We start from the raw sequence: 18,635 nt of genomic DNA on the forward strand, positions 1-18,635 counted from the left end.
TGCCTGCAGAATACTAATAGGTACGGTAGGTCTACTATAAGTATGTTATGGTTTAAAACGTTAAGTTTGTAATCATTTCAAGTGTTTGTTCTGTAACAGGTCTGCCCCTCTCTCCAGAAAATATGGTCACCATGCAATTTCATCCAATAAGGAAAGGAGAGAGAACCCATTTATTTATTATCAATTTTTACCAATTCCAATTTTTGTCTGCTCATATTTTTGTGTAATTACTTCCGATTTCACTTCTCCTATACTGAATGAGGTTTCTCCTGACCGGATGATGAATAGGTATTTTCTGATCACTATAGAGCTGGAGAGGCAGGAAGAGCTTGGAATACTCTTTAGCAATCATCAGAATATAGTTATTCAACACTTACTTTAACAAAACACAAAAATAATCTTTAAATACCGGTACTATACTGTAGCATACCTGACAGCAAAACCATGTAAAACAGGTAGGTTTTAACTTGGAGCAAGACAAGTAAGGCAGGTGCATATAGTTAATTAATTATGATAATCAAGGCAATGGCAGCCTATGCTGCTGAAAAAACACACAATATGCTGTTAATGTTTTATATAATAATGGTTTACATGACTTAACAATTGTTAACATTGTTAATGTCTCACAGAAGAATGAGTATCTTACACAGGACAGGTTTTACATGGGAATTGCCTTTTCAACAACTTATTTCACATAGTGCAGCCAGTTTCTAAGGCTATGTTCACAGATCAGATTTTTGGCCAATACAGATTGGAATCAGAAAAAACGGATGTAAACTGATTTTTACAAATGAGATTGACGATTGAGCCTTGTTCAGACTGCATAAAATCTGGATAGGAAAACCAGATTGGGCCAGTCTGACAAGGCATCACTTCTATAAAGGGGTCCGTCCTTCAATAGGAGTGTTGCACTTGAGCTGGATTCAGCCAGCTTCAGCAGTCCACTGGAGCATTTGCATTCATTCTGATCTACTGTTGTTACTGTAGATTCCATGACATCATTTAGAACTGATGAGTGACCTCATCAAACAACAGACAAAGCTCATGAGGTATCTTTCATCTCTCTTGCACACTACACAACAGCTCTATTTCTGTAGCGTTACAAAATGTTTCAGCAAAGACTGGACAATAACAGGAAAGGGGAAATTAAGCTCATTAGAAGTGATATCCTCAAGAAAGTTTGTTTGTTTGTTTATCAAAGATTATAAGAACAGGTTCACTTCTAAATTTAATATAATTAGGGATATATTACAATATGTTTGCATTGAATTAGTAAAGTTAGTAGTGGCCATAATATTGTTTAGACAAATAGTGATATGTTGGAATATATTCTTCTTGTCTATATTAGTCTTTCATCACTCGCAACACCCCCCCCCCCCCTCCCCAAAAAACCCACTTTGTGCATAAAATTGTAAATTTGCTATTTTTAATTATTTAAACCTTTTTCAGTTATTTTAAAATTGTAGTGCCCTCACTGGTAATAAACAATAAGTAACTTAAATTACTACACTACAAGTAATTCAACCATGTTTCATGTAATGAGTATACCATTCACCCTTAAGCCTGATTTGTACTTGGTTGCACATCAATGTCACACAACAAAAATAGCCGATCTACAAGCTCATTTGTCGCACTGCAACACGTTGTGAGGGCGTAGGTCTGCTATTTTTGGTGTAAAACACTAGTGCACAACCAAGTATTAGTAGTAGTAAGCCGCATTTCCCTTTATCAAATGCCACAAGCTGAGCAGAATTAGTGTGCAAGAGAACATCTCTATAGGAGACATCAGAACAAGCCTTCAAATTCAGTTCATGAACCAGTCTGTGACATCATTTTTTTCCCCACATGGCTTAAAAAAGTCCAGAGATGAGAGAGAAACCTTCTGTAACTCTCCTTGTTTGTTTGTAGTGGTAGAACAGTGGTTGGGTTTCAGCTGTTTCTTCTTAGGTGCACGGAACATTCAAGTACCTTGCCCCTATGTATGGCTTGATTCCGAGAGACTCAAGACAATCTGACATATAATAGCAGGGCGGACGCACACAAACAGTACATGAGGCACTCAGCATTATTCAAAGATGTAGTGAAAAATCGCATTATATCGGTAATTAATACAAACAGTAACATCACAGATTGACTTTGTGGTTCACGTTTTGGGGTGAATGACATGGATCAGCTTTGCCTGCTGCCAACAGGCAGAAACTCACAAATAATAAAAACATCCCCAGATACAGCAGGGGATGACATCTTTGTCTTGAGTAAACAAACAGCATGATGAAAGACTCAGGGACTTAGGGTGTCTGATACAATTCTGTGTAGAAAAACACACGGCCATAGCCTCAGTCAGATGACTATAAGGTCTTAAGTAGGGAGAAATGGAATGAGGTCACCAGGATTTAGTTCCATAATCCACATGGGATATAAGGTAATCAACACAGGGCCACTTATCATGGGCCATTTCTCCTTTATAAAATTTGAACATGAATCAATGATTTGTCTTCTCTTCATAAAAAGGTGCATCATGTTCCACAATACTTCTTAAAACACATCTAACAGCCTAAAGTTACTTGGATAATAGAATCCAAACGGGTAAGTATATTAACAATGCATCCCTTGGACTGGTTTTGCTCAAGTGAGTCTCTCATGTGTCTAATGGCTTGCATTGTATCTGTATTGCTTTCCACTTTGCTTGACATGGTTGTGTTCGATTCATGAATCATTCTGTTAAGCCTGAGAAGTAGAGATCTAGCCAGGATATTTCTGCATTTCTTCAAATTACAGTATAGTATATGATGTATTGAAATTCATGAGTGGTTGAGCAAATGCTTAAAATCTAATCATGCTGCAAAAAAGAAAAGAAAAAACAGCATTCTCTTTGTTTTTCCCCCCCAGAACAGTATATATGCCAATGATTGCAAAAAAGGTTCTATAGGCAGCAATGGGTAGAAGCAGCCAGTGAGTGGCTGGCTGGACGTCCCAGAGGGACTGTGCCGAAGGAGAGTGAAGCTTGTCTTGTTTGAATTAACAGAGACAAAAGGAAAAGTACACAGCTCCTTTAGGATTCCTCTTTCACTTCTGATGCTCCACTGAAGTGACAGGCACCAGTTCAGGCAAGCCTTGACCCCCTTGTTGGGGTCCGGCTGCTTGGAAAAGCCCTGCTGTGCAGACTGTCTGGTGCAGCTCAGCCTCAGTTAAGAGAGTTCAAAGCCTGTGTTCATACTGATGGCGTAGCGCAGCTTGTCACGCAGAATGCTTTTCTTGCTGTAGTTGGGCAGCTTGAGCAGGTTGAAGCAAGTGGATGAGGTGGGCAGACGTCCACCGGGCTCCTTCTTCCGAATGGTGAAGAAGCCCCTGAGGACACTGCCGAGGGTGTCTCCAGTGTCCTAGACACAAGAATGTAAACTTTAACACATTTCTTGAGCACAAACAAGACATTGAAGAAACGGAAAGCAATATAATTCTACACAAAGCAGGGATGTTATACTGTTCCCTTTCCCCTGTCTTTCTTACCTGGTCATCTGAAACCTCTACACAACGGATAGAGAAAGGTGGTTTGAGGTAGGCGAAACCTAGAAGAGGCGGCCTTGAGCAGCTAGTCACAAACTATAAGAACACAATAACAACAGAGGACAAGAAAATCTCTTATAATACAGATTATGTAGCAAATTCAATATATGTAATTGGCCTACTTCAGGGGTGGTTATAAAAGTCTGATAGTAGATATGGACATAAGAAGAGAGCTCACTTTGAGGAACATAGACCTCTCGTCAGCGTTGAAATCACTGGACAGGATGTCCCACAGCCAGATGATGACCCGATGACTGCTGTGAAATCCTCCATAATAAACAGTGTGCTTCCTGGGAAAGTGAGAAATACATAATAATAACTGTCTCCCCTTTAGTAGTTGTTGGGGTCTTTTCCACAGTACATTTGCACCCGTACTAACTAATACCAACCATACTAACTAATGGCAGTGCCATTAATACAGCACTGAGGAGCAGTTAGGGGTTAATTCTCTTGCTCAGGGACACTTCGACACAGACTGGGAGGACTGAAGGACGAACTGGCGACCTTCCGATTCCCAGATGGCCTCTCAATCCACTCAGCTACTGCTGACCCTACAAAAACAATCACTCCCTGACCAGAAATCGAACCTGGGCTTCTCCTAAACAGCTAACCATTATACCATCAGATGCAACATTAAAATTGTCAAAGATACGTGTTGGTTAGTCACAAAGGAGACATTTTATTGCATGCGGTTGAATAGGGCAAGTGAAAAAAATGAAGTGAAAAGAATTTCAAAAAAATAAAAATCGTGGGATAAAATGTATATAAAAAAAAGGATATGCTTCAGTGTCGGGTGAATTAAAGGTAAGTCAATGTTTGTTTTGTAAACGCCATTGACAATGAAGGGAAAATGTACATATTGCCTCTTTATTGTTTATGGCGTTTAATGTTTGTGTTGCCACCGTTTGTTTTACATCACCAAGTACGAACACAATCGTAGGGTTTAACTACCTAGCAGAATATGGGCCTATTTAACTTATTTTAACAAACAGAAAAAATCACTTACTGCACCTTTAATTATTAACTGTGTAAACATTTCCCCTTTTGTCATGTGTAGCATAGATTTTACTCCTCCCTCTTTTGTTCATAAAACATGAAAGGATACCGCAAGCAAGCATCCTAACAAATCACGGAGCATTGAATGAAATAGCAAAAGACAGCATTATAAAGATATTGAAGGAAGGGCATGTCAGAGAGGTTCCATACTTGAGGTCGTCCAGATCAATCTCGGCATTGTCCCCCGAAACCAGACGCTGAACTTCAGGAGTGGAAAACATGTGCAACCACTCTGGGTTGATAATGCTGCGGAACCCACGGATAAACGCTGTGGTCTGCTCCTTGATCTGTGTGTGCATCCGGAAATGTGCCATAAGGTGTATGTAGCTGATCCTATGAGAGAATGCATTTGGTGGAGATGGAGATGAGGTCAGACTCAGAGGGTGATCAAACAGTGAAACATCATACATACAGTACAACCGTATGCAGTTAAAAGTACAACCATACACACTAGTATACAACATTGTACTGTATATTAGTACTTAAACACGCGTGTTACAGCATATTTTTTATAGAATCTGATTAAAATGTACACACTTGTTTTCATTGGTGACTGGCATGGTCTTCCCTCCCGGTATCAACTCATGACAGACCAGCTGGAAGGGATGGGATTTCAGAATTACAGATGATTTGTCTTGATGAAATGTTTTAAATAATTTCACTTCGTATTTTATACATGGCTTTAGGACATACCTGTCCCATGACATCCTCATCATAAGACAACGTCAGTCCTAGATCCCCTACATCACCATCATAGCGCTGAAAAACCAAACATGAAGTCTCCCTCAAATCAAATAAATGAATCAACTGGAACAATGTTAACCATGAATAAACGCCCATGCAATTTTAGGGGGGGGGGGGGAGATAATAATTAGCCATTAAAGACTTTTGGAGAAGCATTAAATATTGCTGACCTTGATGGATGTGAGATTCTTGTAGAACTCAGAGTCCAGTGAAGGCAGCTCATCAATGGAGCTGTAAAATGTGCTGTGGTGGTGTCCTAAGACCTGACTTAGGAAGAAGGAGGCGAAGGGGACATCCACAACAATGCCCTGAAAACACAAAAGTAAATTAGACACTCGCTGCACCTTGGAAGGCGCTTCTGCATTCAGTACCACAACAATAAATAAGAACTTCCTCAAACATACCTCATACATTGCTTTGCCAAGCATTTTCCCCACAAATTCAAAGAGCTGCAGATGGTTCTCATGGATGTAGGATGTAGGTGAAGGATATAACCTTTCATTTCCACTGGTAGTCTATGGTGAAACAAATATCATCTTAATGGTAAGAATCGGCAGGTACAATCTGAACGCTTTCTTCTTGTCTTGCCTGACAGAGAGGTAATTGCAACAATGTCCAAACCACAAATCTAGTATCCAATCTGCCATGCCAGCTCTGCTTCAAATTGCTTTATCGACATTGTTTAACAGGTATCCCACCTGACACCAGGGCTGAAATTCCTCAATAGTAGAGCAGGCAGACCACCTCCAACCAGTATCTAGATGTGCTAGCTGCTAGTAATATTGTATTGACTTCAACTTGGATTTAAAAGAAAATTACCTTAAAGAGGTTGAGTGCAGGATTAAACACTTTCTTGATGATCTCCTCTAGAAACTCTTTGAAGACACCATCCTGGTCAATACCTGCCTCGTCTACTCCCAGGTCATTGACAAACTTCACACGAATGACACCTTTAATGGAATTCACAGGCAGCCGACGGAGCTGGTCATATCCATCCTTAAGGAGAGGACATTACAGACATTAATCTGAGATTGTGGTTATAATATATAAAAGTAATGGCATTTTATTCCATGCCAAATACTTCCTAGGCTAGCTCCATCCATACCTCCAACATCCGAGAGCGACGAATGGTAATATGGGTGACGTGCGGTGAGGCAGAGTTCGTCTCCACCAATCCCAAACTCTCCTTTTCTTTTGTCACAATGTTCCGAAACAACAGCACCCTCTGCAATGGGTGGGGCAATTAAAAGAGAAATTAATATGAAAGCAGCACTACGCCTGCAATTAAAAGGAAATAATCCAATAAACTGCATACTCACATTTTTATGTGGAATGACATGGGGGATGTACTGCAGTAAAAGCTGGGCTCTTTTCTTGCCCTTCTCCAGCTCTTGGAACAATAGGCTGGGCTTCAGGTCCCTGAGAGCAACCACAGCCACAGAAACAGATTGAAGCACTGAGTAGTGACTATACTCTGATTAACCCATTCTGACCTGAGATCAGATTCTAAAAATGTCTTCTACATCCTGACAGTTTTCATTCTGACCAAGATCAGATTTAAAAAATGTCTTCTATGTCAGTCGCTCTTCGATTTTTCAAAAATAGCAGACCTACAAGCTCGTAGCTAAAGCAAAACGTAATTCCAACGCCAAAACGGGTTCCCGCCCAAAATGGGTTAAATAGAAAAGCTCACTTGTTCCTCTGTGTACAATGTTACTACACTATTGTAGTAAGACAAAAGACACCGGAAGTGATGTAATGATTCAATGTTCTTTTTGAATGAGGTGAATCTCTCACTTGCGCAGCCAATGGTCATCAGGGGTGAACCTCCTTCTGCAGTCCCGCTCATAGAGCGCCATCAGCCAGCCATGAACACTGTGAAACAGCTCCAGTTTCTCTCCTTTGGCATTTTCTGTTTGTCAGACAAAAATAAAACACTCACATCCAACCTTGATGAGCTGATTTTGGACAGAATAAGTAATGAATAAGGTATGATGACTTCTTGAGTAGAGATAATTGCTAAAATCTGTATTATGAAGATTAAAAAAAGGTGAGGCTTATTCACCTAAAATACCATCCCATATCATCTTGAACACAAACGTGTTCAGAAATGAGGAGATGGTGAGAAGTTCTTCTATCTTGAAAGATGTCTGTTCCTCATAGACCTCAATGTCATCTAGAATTCTAGAACACATACAAAAAATTGCATGTCTTCAAATGTAGCTATAGAGTTAAAGTAGTTGCTCTCTTGCACAGTATGTACAGTAATTATGATTATTATTACGTGATGAGGTGCCGTGAGCAGTCACAGAAGAGCATGAGCATGGCCAAGAGCTGCTTGGATTCTTCTGTGTCATTGTTTAGGCACTCCATGAACAGTTTCAGGCCTCCTTGAGGACCCAGCTCACAGATGAAAGCCCAAAGTTTAGGCAACAGATCATCAAGGTGTGTGAGACCTGCACAGAATTAAGACAACGCCTTCCATAAATTATCCATTTTGTGTGCAGTTATAGAAAGATGTTAATTAATCAATTTATTACTCCCAAGAGATGGTACGAAAACAGTCCATTTGGTTACATTTGTACATTCTCAGTTAAATTAACACACTGACGATTTTACTGTGTACATGTAACCCTGTGGCACTGACCGGTGAGAATCTGGAGTCTTATCTGTGTCAGCGTCGAGAGAGCAGTCTGGTAGAGAACACAGATGCTGCACACCTTCTGAACTTCAGCAGAGTCCACACGCTTCCCTCCCACTGGCTTCAGGATGTTTCGTACTGAAGCTGACTTCTGAAATGCCCTCTTGAAGAGACCTGCCACAACACAGCCACAAAACACAAGACAGTCAAAACAGAAGGGGATTCAGATTCAGAATAAATAAAAGGGTTACATGCTTGGTAACATTAATGATCATTTTCAGTTATCAAGTCTAGTGAAGCCAATGTTAAAGGTGATATTGATCAAATTATGTTAAGCTTTTGAAAAGTAGTAAGTAAAGAATACAAGTATTGTGTTATTATGATTGTGAAATATTTTATAGCTGTGTGCCTTTGCCATGTCTCGCTTCATCAACTCAGGCTGACAGACAGACAATAAAAAGCTCACTGCTCTCTGTATGTGGAGGTGATCACCCAGGGGGTTGTGGCATAAAATGTTTGAGAACTCCTGCCTTATACAGTATACCTGTACATAACTCTGGGAAATAAGTTTAGTTTAGTTTAGTTTATTTGATCATCCTTTCAAATACAATATTTAAAGACAATGAATGGAAGCTGTTACAAAACAAAACAAAACATGAAGATGATCAAAAGGAATAGGCAGAAGCTAAAAACTTATAAATGCCTATCCTACTACAGAACATGATTGGTAATACTCATTACAGGAATCTCAAGCAACAGATGTGTTGTGATGTGGACTGTCGTGCGACATTTAGTAGCTCAATGTGGTCTATACTAAAGCACTTTTAATATAACTCACTCTTAACTGGTAGATTGTTTTGCGATGTGCTAGGCTGTGGGGGAGGAGGAGTCGGCTCCTGACTCTCCAACTTTTTAGAGAGGACATCACTGAAAAGCGTTCGGATAACAGAAACACCCCACAGGTACTGCAGCTGTTTGGTGACCAGTGGCATTGATTCATTCAAACTGCAGAGAATAAGAGAGAGGACAATCAGAGAAGAGATTAATTTAAATATGTGTCACACTAAATTAACTAATTATCGAAATAAAAGAGGATGTCTCGTCTTGCTGACCCATAGTCTACAGTCTGGGAGAACCAGCCCAAAACTGGGTGCCAGTGCGTGAGGTTGGATTTCTTTTGGGACACATATCTCTGGCAGTAGGACAGCATGTCAGTCAGGTCCTTCACAAAATGATTGGCCTCTTCCTCCAGGACCTTCTCATTGAGGTAGCCCAGGTGTATCAAGTTACCTACCATACAAAGAAAAATATGAAATACATGCCATATGCATGCCATATGCCACATGCCATATGCTTGAAAAACAGTATTACTTAGCTATATTAGCTATAACCAAACAGTTAATGATATGGGCTTACTTGTCCATAGTTACACATTTGTAAAAGCCACTCTCATTGTCGAATTTAAAAGATAGCCTACCCAGTAAGCAGAGTGTGTGGCTGCCTTCCAGACAAACACATATGTCTAAACACTGTTCTTCACGACTGAGAAATAGAATGAACTTCCGCAGCAAGCCATGAGTCTGTATGGAGGCCATGCACTGCCAAATAAAGAAGATACAATCAAAGACAGTCAACCTGTAGACACAGTGACCAAATGAGTCAAATTAATCAAACACTTATTTTGTTAAAGTGTTTACCTCTGGGGTGAGTACACTGAGATGGGATACAACTGCTGGAACTGACATGACGTGAATCAGGAACGATCTCAGCAGGTTATCAGAAAAATGAGCAGCAATGACCGGTCTGGGGAAAAAATACATACAGCTTTAAAAATGGGGGTACGTACCAAGTGGGGGGTACGTGTCATTATTCCAACGGCACGTTGGTCCAACTCACCCCATTACTAACCCCGTCCCTAACCCTAACCGCACGTGAAGCCACGTTGTCGGACTAATGCGCCGTCGGAGTTACGAGCGGATCCCCCTAGTGGGTCAGTCAACAGATTCAAATGTTGAATAGAGGGGGGGGGGGGGGTCTCTCTCGTATCTGCCCAGTGCAAACACAGGGAGAGAGAAAGATAGAGCGAGGAAGAAAGGGAGAGTGAGTGTGCATGTGTGTGAGTGTCTGCTCCATTTTAAATATCACAGAGACTGAGATTCTTCCGATGACAGCTTACCTTAATGACAATGTGAATATTGCTGTTAGAGTGCCCTTTGAGAGAGAAGGTCTGGAACGAGCCAAGCCATTAGTAAGCACGATCTATACAAGAAAAACAAAGACACAGACACATATGACGTAAATTCTCCATTCATTGTCAATAGCATTCAATGTTTGTGTTAAGACAGAATCTACACTATAGCTGTTTATAGCTCTCATACTGTATCTAGCGCCCCTCAAAAATAAGGCATCAAATTAAAAAAAGAACTGTATGAACTGTTACAGTACCTGTAGCACAGAATAGAATCCCTTTTGATTGAGATGCCCCATAATATTCTCACAAAACCTGGTCAATGCGGGTTTCAGAGCCTCTCCTTGAATAAAGAAGGGATCACGATTAGTTTTTTTAAATTTTCAACAAGCCTGTCACCCAATAATTAAATGTGTTCAGTGACAACTGTAACCGATCAGAGACTGACCTTTCCCTCGTGCTATCTTCCAAGTCGAAACATCTGTGAAAGTCACCAGCATGGTGAGGTACAGTGTTACCAATTTATTGTCCTGAAGTATGTCAGGCTGCAATAAAAATAAGTCAAATAGGTTAACACTGATGTGAATAAAAAACCACTGGATTCAAATTACTTTTCAAAAGTAACAAGTAACTAGTAGTGCTTTGATGCAAAACTTGCCTTTAGGTTTTTCAGTAGCTGACAGGAGACCCAAAGAACATCTTTAATCTGTTTGAGCCAAGGAATGGTGAGGTCTTTGGAAAGGGCCAAGGACACATACCACACCTGCCATCCAAATGACAGAACAGTCACTGAGTGAGAAAAATAGTACTTTATCTAAAAGCTGCTTGTTTGTAAAGAAAAAAGTTAAAGCATACTCACTTTAGGTTCATTTTCAATCTCCATACTGGCAAGTATGGACCGACAAAGCTTCTCAAACCTCTGTATAGTAGGTAGAATTAAAGTGACTGGTTTAAAATCATTCAGCCAAATAACCGACTTAGCTATTGATATAGCCTGGCATGGTCAGACTAATATCACTGCGAGATATTGGTCTGGAATATCTGTGTGAAACCTGCATTTCCAAGGGGCAAATTATGAAATTATGCCTCTGGTGATAAACCTGCTCCATATTTGCATACTGGGCCCTGATTGGTCCCTCACTATTTCGGAGGTAGTGAAATCCAATCGCAAATGAGCGGTGGTGGGCAAAAATAATTTGCACTGGCAGATTTGTCTGGTTTCCACTTACAGTTACAGGTCTTTGATCAAATATGAAAGTATCCCAAATAATAAGATTACACAATGCCTTGTTATAACTAAACACACAATGTTGTCTGTGTAGTACAATTTAGTTAGTTTGGTTAGTCAACACAGTGTAACAAAAGATAACTCACCAACTTATCTTCTTGGCAATAGATGAATAATAATTTCCGAGCAATTTTGAAGATTGATAGTGCATTTCTCTTTGATGTCCCAACTTCAGGTACTTGAAAATAATCATCAACCTCTTTCCTGGTGAGACATTGAAAGAAAAATGTTATATCAGTGTGCTTAAAACTCACATAAAGTAAAACTCACTTAACAGTCTCTCTAAATTCTAATCATTCTGTAATGTATTTGCATGTGATGTTTGCTTATACCGTAAGTGTGGATCCGTCACACTTCATACCATGTGAATTCATCACATTTAATACCGTTGACGTTGAGCTTACCGTATTTGCTTCTGGAGTCTGCAGCGACAAAGAAATCTCCTAATAAGAGCTTGGATTTGGGTTGCTGCTCTCTCCTTCTCCTTCTGTCCTTTCCTCTCCTCTCTCGCCTGCCTGGCTTTGTCCAGGAACTCTGACTTGGAACTTTGAGTTGCACTAAACATTGTGCACCCTAACAATGAACAAATCAAGATAATAAAATATGATTTTTACACTTCAAACTAAATAGCAGTAGAGGCTTTCATGAATGTCAATTGATCTTCCATAGTGGAAGAAACAACAGCTATGCTATGTGCAAAATGAGTGTTGTCGATATGTGAGATAAACTGTAATAATTTGGTGTCTGATTAAGATCACAGTGGAACGGTAATTTAGGCTTTTCCGAGATTGTATCTACTCTACGACCGTCTGCACAGAAATTGAGCATTTTCTTTTGAAGGTGGTTACCAATGGTTATACTCCATGCTGTGTAAGAAAAAATAACTATACAAAATACTCAGTGCAGGGCCTATTTCGCTAAGATCACGTCATTCACTTGTACCAGCACGATAATCAAGTACAGTAGGGAATCTGATAGATAGAATGTGTCAAGTGTAATAGCAGTGTCTTTACCTTCGATATTCCCCAATTTTGACTTTGTCTCTGGGCCTTGGGGCTCAGTGGGCGCTATACCTCTTCAATCATTTTGACGCGCACGACATTCAATATCAGGAAAGCCAAATCAAAGCTGATCATCAACTTGACATCTCTGAAGAAATGGGCGACAGACAGTAAAGATGGAGCTGTGTTAGCTAGCAGCTATAGGGCTAGTTCGTCGCAAGTTAGCTTGATACTGTTTTAGAAAGAATATGAGGGAAATGGTTCAACGTGAACTCACATCATTATTGGATAAAAGTGGGTACTTAGTCAATGACAGCCTGAAAACAGAGAAAACATATAGTTTCCAAAATGTAAACAATAACAAGAGATCCGTACATTGACTGCAGCCATTAATCCCTTGTGTCGCATTGAATGGTTCCGGGTAGTAAACTGTCTGTGTGAGAAATGGTGACATATACACCTATATTTACATTTATTTTTTTGACAGGTCGTCTGTTAAATCCAGAACTATTTGTGGTCATGTTACAATTGGCATTATATCATTAAAGGAGTTAATACTGTTTTTACCAGCGGGGGGACGATTCCGACGAGGGGGACCATTTCTCTGTTACGCTTTCAGTGGAAGAATTACGTGGTGACAGATTGACTGCTGTATGTGATTATCATGTCATTATTACAGAGCATTTACTTATCCTAGATTTAGGAACAGCTGTTGTAGCCTCAGGTAGTTTTATTTAACTGGCCACACATATAAAGGACAGGGCAGTGCAGCATGTTATTATTGAGTGTACCTTTAAGGAGCACGCGCACAGGAAAAGTGACGTCATGTTTAGGAGTGCGCAGTGCTGGACAGGAAGGAAGTGGGTGTTAGCTGGCTATTGGCTAATGTTAGCAATCTCAGATTTCGGAGTCTGTTACGGGTTCTATGGTAAATACATTTTTCTTTCATAATGATTAGCCAAATACGAATACATCGATGACGTTACATAGGCAGAACGGTCATTAGTGGTTTGTCTAATTAAATATGGCGCTGCCTTTTTGTTTGACCTGCTTCCTATTGAGCTAGACAAATGCATGCTAATATAAGTAAGTTTAGCTAGCTAGCTAGCTACGTTGTCTATGGAAAAATGATATCACTTGATTGACAGTGATGTCATTTACATTAATTATTACCATCATTATGGTCAAATATTGCACAGGGCATGAACGGCGGTTATACACGATAGCCTTTTTGGTAGATAATTGGTATTTCAGGAAAAAAATAATGTTAGAGGCATTGGGTAAAAGTGGGGAACCAGACATGGTTCCCAAGCGAAATATTTAGTTTTAAACCTTCTAATTTGCATAACAAAATGGCTGCCAAAGACAAAAGTGTCAATGTGTTTTTTGATTGATATGAACATTTTATCAAGTCAATACAAAAACTGCTACTTTGTGGACGAAACTATGAAAAGCACAAGACTTGTTTACATCAGGGTCCACCATTTTCAATGCATCATAAAGATATAATATTAAGGCATTATTTTGTAATGTTATAGTGCTAAGCCTACTCTAGCACTGGTCCAATGCTTACAGCGAGTGTCTCTCAGAGAGTGTCGCTGTAAGCATTGGACCAGGGCTAAGCCTACTCCTAAATATGCAAATTTGAAGCCACCATTACAGAAAACGGTTTAGTACTCAAAGGGGTCCACATGCACCCCCCTTTTTATTTCTATATTTGGCGTCCTTAGAATATATAAAATACTGATTTAGATTATCCCATGTAAACATGCTGGGCAAAGTAAAGTATACATTAGGCTCCTGGTGATGCAACACACAGTAGTCAATGGCATGACATTCCATAAATTGACATTGGGGATGTCTGCTTTGTAGAACCCACCCCCAGAATGAGTTACAGCCACATAACTGTACTGTACACTATTACTGTACTGTATTGTGCACTACTGTACTGTACACATTACTGTACTGTAAGTGTTAACTGTGACACATTACTAATGTGTTAACATGTGTCTCATGCCAATAAAGCCCATTGAGAGGGCAGGGCACCTGAGAAGTCTGGGCACCTCAATGTGAAATGTTTCCCAAAATGTGATATAGTTGAGTATGCTTTTGAAACAGTCTTAAATAATGTAGACTGACTGGTGTAGAGTATACATGATTTGAACATGATGGTATGATTGGTACATCATTATCACAACTAAATCTACAGTTAGGCACAGGGTTAGTAATGCGCGAGTCGCACCAACGCGATGTCAGAACAATAAGCCGTCGGACTAATGACACGGCACCCTTCCGCCTCCGGTTATCCTCCCCTCTCATCACAGGAAGAGATGTCAGGAGAGAGTGTTGTGAGCTCGGCGGTGCCGGCAGCTACAACCCGGACCACTTCCTTCAAGGGTTCCAGTCCCAGTTCCAAGTATGTGAAGTTGAATGTGGGTGGGGCGCTCTACTACACCACAATGCAGACGCTGACCAAACAGGACACCATGCTCAAGGCCATGTTCAGTGGAAGGATGGAGGTACTAACAGACAGCGAAGGTAGGTTCTGGTGGCTTTTTTTTTTAATGTTCAAACTTCAAACTAGACTGGATAGGGTGGATATTAGGCATGTGCTACTGCTAACTCAAAATCATTGACCTGTCGGTCACTTGTTCTCATCCACAGGATGGATCTTGATTGATCGATGTGGGAAACACTTTGGCACTATCCTGAACTACCTCAGAGATGGGGCTGTGCCACTTCCAGACAGCAGAAGGGAAACAGAGGAGCTGCTAGCCGAAGCCAAGTATTATTTGGTCCAAGGCCTGGCTGATGAATGTACAGCTGCCTTACAGGTACAACCCCTGGGCTGTGAGAGAGCACAATGGAGGTCTTCTGCTTTAACCTTTAACCACTTGAACCCCAGCATCCATATTCTGGGGGGAACATTAACAAAAAAAATAGAAGATCTACAACCTCACAGCGTGTCTCATTGCAACACGTGAGCTTGTAGATAGGCTATTTTTGGCAAACATATTTGATGTAAACCGGGAAAAAATGGTCCATGCATGTACAGTTGTAACAGTGTAACTTGTTTTACTAAGAATATAGGTTTAAGTGGTTAAGCATATGTTCCATTATCTTCCACCAGGTGGCAACAGTAGTCTGCCTGTACATTGCACTGGAATATACAATATGAATGCAGTCATTGTTTTGTGATTGTGTGATGCATTTAGGAAATTAATATAATTAATCATGGGATTCCTCCTCATAGAACAAAGACACTTATGAGCCGTTTTGCAAAGTGCCTTTGGTGACATCATCTAAAGAAGAACAGAGGTTAATTGCAACTTCTAATAAGGTAAAGCCTTTTTACTTACTCGGTTAGGGTTGATGATCCCTTACTTACCCACACACCATGCAAACACACACTCAACATAGAGTAGTACTAGCAATGACAGTTATCTTCATCATAGGACACAAGCAAAACACATAGCAAATAAATGTGATAAATCTAAGGGATATGTATATACACTACAGAGATCAGTTTTGTTAGAAAAGAAAGAACTGAGAATGACTATAGATATTATTTATATATATATATAATATAATAATATAATTCATCTGTTTTTCTTGACAAATAGTATAGTATAATTACCATTACCATGGCAGTGTCCACACCACACAAACGCTTTAATTATTTTCCACAGCCTACTGTCAAACTCCTGTATAACAGAAGCAACAACAAATATTCATACACCAGGTGAGACTTTTGTTCAGAGTTGTTTCTTATCATGTAACTCTGAGTAAATATAAACATTGCACTTTATCTTTACTGTGACTGTCTTGTAAATATTTCCCCCTCTTTTTCAGCAATTCCGATGACAACATGCTAAAGAACATTGAGCTGTTTGACAAGCTGTCACTGCGGTTTAACGGCCGTGTACTGTTCATCAAAGATGTGATTGGAGATGAGATCTGCTGCTGGTCATTTTATGGACAGGGTCGTAAGATTGCTGAAGTATGTTGCACCTCCATTGTTTACGCCACAGAGAAAAAGCAGACCAAGGTAAAAAACTCTCTTGTTCTCTTTTATATAAATTCCAGGTAAATATTCAGTTCTTAATTCCTCACTTCATACCTTGCTCTAGGTGGAGTTCCCTGAGGCACGAATCTATGAGGAGACACTCAACATCCTCCTTTATGAGTCTCAGGACGGGAGGGGCCCAGACAATGCCCTACTTGAGGCCACAGGAGGCGCTGCAGGACGCTCCCACCACCTGGATGAGGATGAGGAGCGGGAGCGCATCGAGAGAGTCCGTAGGATTCATATAAAACGACCTGACGACCGCACACACCACCACCAGTGACCTTCCTTCTCCCACCATGAGTTACCCGACCTGTCAGCCCTGTGTCTCTGACCCTAGACATTTTTTGGAGCATGCTTGTGCCTTATTAAACCCAGCACCTCTCTCTTTCACTACCACTCTCATCTTGATCAGCATTTTTCTGGGGTCTAATGCTGAGTGGAGATGGGTCATACAGTACTTTAGTTTGAAGTGGTAAAGTGTTTTTTCTTCCTTTTTGAAGGTGTTGCTGCTTGTCAGCTGGTATGTGTCTGTTATGTTCTCTGATAGACTGTTTTATTATATGTATGTTAGTCACAACTTTCTATCAATGTACTTTGCTCACTGTTGATATGCAGAAGCTCAGAAGTATTTAGTTTACACTTCATCACACGGCTACATCTATGCGATACAGTTAAGATATCATGGGTGGATGCAACATTTGATACGGTTAAGATATCATGGGTGGATGCAACATTTCAGAAAACTAAGTGCACCATACCATTCCTTTTCTTCCCTTTGATCAGATTTCCTGTCCTTTCATTCCACTAAAGTGATCATTTTAAAAGGACAGAACTTGAGCTGTGACCCGAGGTGTTAAGTTTTCCGGGTTGATTGAGTGATGGAGGCTGATGTTTAAATGAATGGCTGAAACTAGAGACCTAGTAGGGAGGGGATCCCTGTCTTGTACAAGCTTTTAACAGGGAAATTAGACCTGTCCGTCACCATTGCATTCATCAAAGAATGTCCCGTTTGCACACAATAGGTTTGAATTATGTCTCTTTTAACAGTCACAGTACTTGTAGGTCTACTGTACAGATGTGAACATATGTATGTTTTACAATATATTTATACATAATCAAATAAATTTCTACAAATATATTTTTGCTTGTTTTAATTTGCAAATACCCATTCATAAGTAAACATACAAAATTATGATACATATGGCTTCATTGTTCTGCAGTAAATCTAGCAAATTCAAATTCTTGAAATGCTTTGTGATTCTTAACATGCACAGTAAAATCCCCACTGTAATGTATCGGTTTCTAATCTGGAGTGTAGGAATGTAACCAAATGGACATTTGACACTCAAAGTTAAATAAGTTAAAACTCATGCTGGGGATGTTATTGTGTAAAAATACTACCCAGTGACCCAGTACTTCCATACAGGTGTGCTTTCAAAGAGTAGTAATGCAATGTTTTGCTTTTACCTGAAGCGAATAGCACCAGACCTGGCATGAAGTGTATCCTTTTCTAACTAGCTGAATCTGAACATTTAGTTGGTGGAAAGTACATGTACTGTGCTTGATGTACAATTTTGAGGCACTTTTACTAGAGTATTTCAGTTTTTTATACTTCGGAGGCAAATTACTAGTTACTTTGCAGACATATTACTTACAGTTAAGCCCTAGTTTATATTTTCGCTATTTGAAAAGTCAACATTTTATTTGAAAATAGCCTTGTAGATCTGCTCTTTTTGAAACGTATTAGTACTTTCATTTTTATGCTGTAATTGATGCCAATATTTGTACTTTTACTCAAGTAACTTTTTTTTAATTATAGGCCTTACATTATTTCTACATTGTGGTATAGCTAATCTTAAGTAAAATTATCTACTTCTTCCACCACTGCCTTCTAATAGAAACGTATGATAGATGTTTGGGACTTATTGTCCAATCAGATTATTGTGAGGTATCCTGGTATTACTGAGGAATAAATAAAAAGCTCATTCAGGGTCTTGAGTTTCTGGTCAGCTGTGAGCATAACTATCTGCCCCGTAAGGGTCTCCCCAGCCCTGATGAAATATGCAGGGCTTCTTATGTGTCTG

At 39.9% G+C, this 18,635-nt stretch overlaps 2 protein-coding genes across 4 annotated transcripts; one reads left to right on the forward strand and one right to left on the reverse strand.

The window, feature by feature from the left end:
* Positions 1–573: 573 nt before the first annotated feature.
* ube3b (ubiquitin protein ligase E3B) lies at positions 574–13,181 on the reverse strand. Of its 3 annotated transcripts, XM_080765080.1 has the most exons (29): positions 13,050–13,084; positions 12,858–12,915; positions 12,495–12,630; positions 11,886–12,054; positions 11,568–11,685; positions 11,053–11,112; positions 10,852–10,956; positions 10,642–10,738; positions 10,451–10,536; positions 10,182–10,264; positions 9,703–9,808; positions 9,483–9,603; positions 9,118–9,295; positions 8,844–9,010; positions 8,012–8,179; positions 7,649–7,820; positions 7,430–7,548; positions 7,162–7,276; positions 6,684–6,783; positions 6,470–6,589; positions 6,184–6,360; positions 5,769–5,879; positions 5,535–5,672; positions 5,314–5,379; positions 5,158–5,216; positions 4,771–4,953; positions 3,743–3,854; positions 3,508–3,600; positions 574–3,380 (listed from the first exon to the last, which is right to left on the reverse strand). In XM_080765080.1, exons 4-29 carry the CDS (start codon positions 12,044–12,046, stop codon positions 3,189–3,191), a joined length of 3,207 nt encoding a protein of 1,068 aa, XP_080621206.1. In that variant the 5' UTR covers positions 12,047–12,054; positions 12,495–12,630; positions 12,858–12,915; positions 13,050–13,084; the 3' UTR covers positions 574–3,188. The 3 variants fall into 3 exon arrangements, with proteins under 3 accessions (XP_080621206.1, XP_080621204.1, XP_080621205.1); XM_080765078.1 differs by lacking the exon at positions 12,495–12,630 and having other exon boundaries at positions 13,050–13,181; XM_080765079.1 differs by lacking the exon at positions 13,050–13,084 and having other exon boundaries at positions 12,760–12,872.
* Positions 13,182–13,318: 137 nt separating this feature from the next.
* kctd10 (potassium channel tetramerization domain containing 10) lies at positions 13,319–17,689 on the forward strand. Its single transcript, XM_080766023.1, has 7 exons — positions 13,319–13,410; positions 14,807–15,020; positions 15,147–15,316; positions 15,736–15,822; positions 16,172–16,224; positions 16,335–16,530; positions 16,613–17,689. The coding sequence occupies exons 1-7, from the start codon at positions 13,408–13,410 to the stop codon at positions 16,829–16,831; spliced, it is 942 nt and encodes a 313-aa protein (XP_080622149.1). The 5' UTR covers positions 13,319–13,407; the 3' UTR covers positions 16,832–17,689.
* The last annotated feature ends 946 nt before the right edge of the window (positions 17,690–18,635 follow it).

This window comes from Protomyctophum bolini, assembly GCF_963924005.1.
Source record: "Protomyctophum bolini genome assembly, chromosome: 6".
Classification (NCBI taxonomy): domain Eukaryota; kingdom Metazoa; phylum Chordata; class Actinopteri; order Myctophiformes; family Myctophidae; genus Protomyctophum; species Protomyctophum bolini.

What these genes read in the sequence shown, in the direction of transcription:
- ube3b (XM_080765078.1), bottom strand. Translation starts at nt 13,082, where the DNA reads ATGGTCCCCCTCGTCGGAATCGTCCCCCCGCTG. An exon ending in ATTGCCAAGAAGATAAGTTG is followed by an intron (nt 11,113 to 11,567) that starts GTGAGTTATCTT and finishes CCTACTATACAG; the next exon opens with AGGTTTGAGAAGCTTTGTCG. An exon ending in AGAATCTCACATCCATCAAG is followed by an intron (nt 5,380 to 5,534) that starts GTCAGCAATATT and finishes TTGGTTTTTCAG; the next exon opens with CGCTATGATGGTGATGTAGG.
- kctd10 (XM_080766023.1), top strand. An exon ending in TAATTGCAACTTCTAATAAG is followed by an intron (nt 15,823 to 16,171) that starts GTAAAGCCTTTT and finishes TATTTTCCACAG; the next exon opens with CCTACTGTCAAACTCCTGTA. An exon ending in AACAAATATTCATACACCAG is followed by an intron (nt 16,225 to 16,334) that starts GTGAGACTTTTG and finishes CCTCTTTTTCAG; the next exon opens with CAATTCCGATGACAACATGC.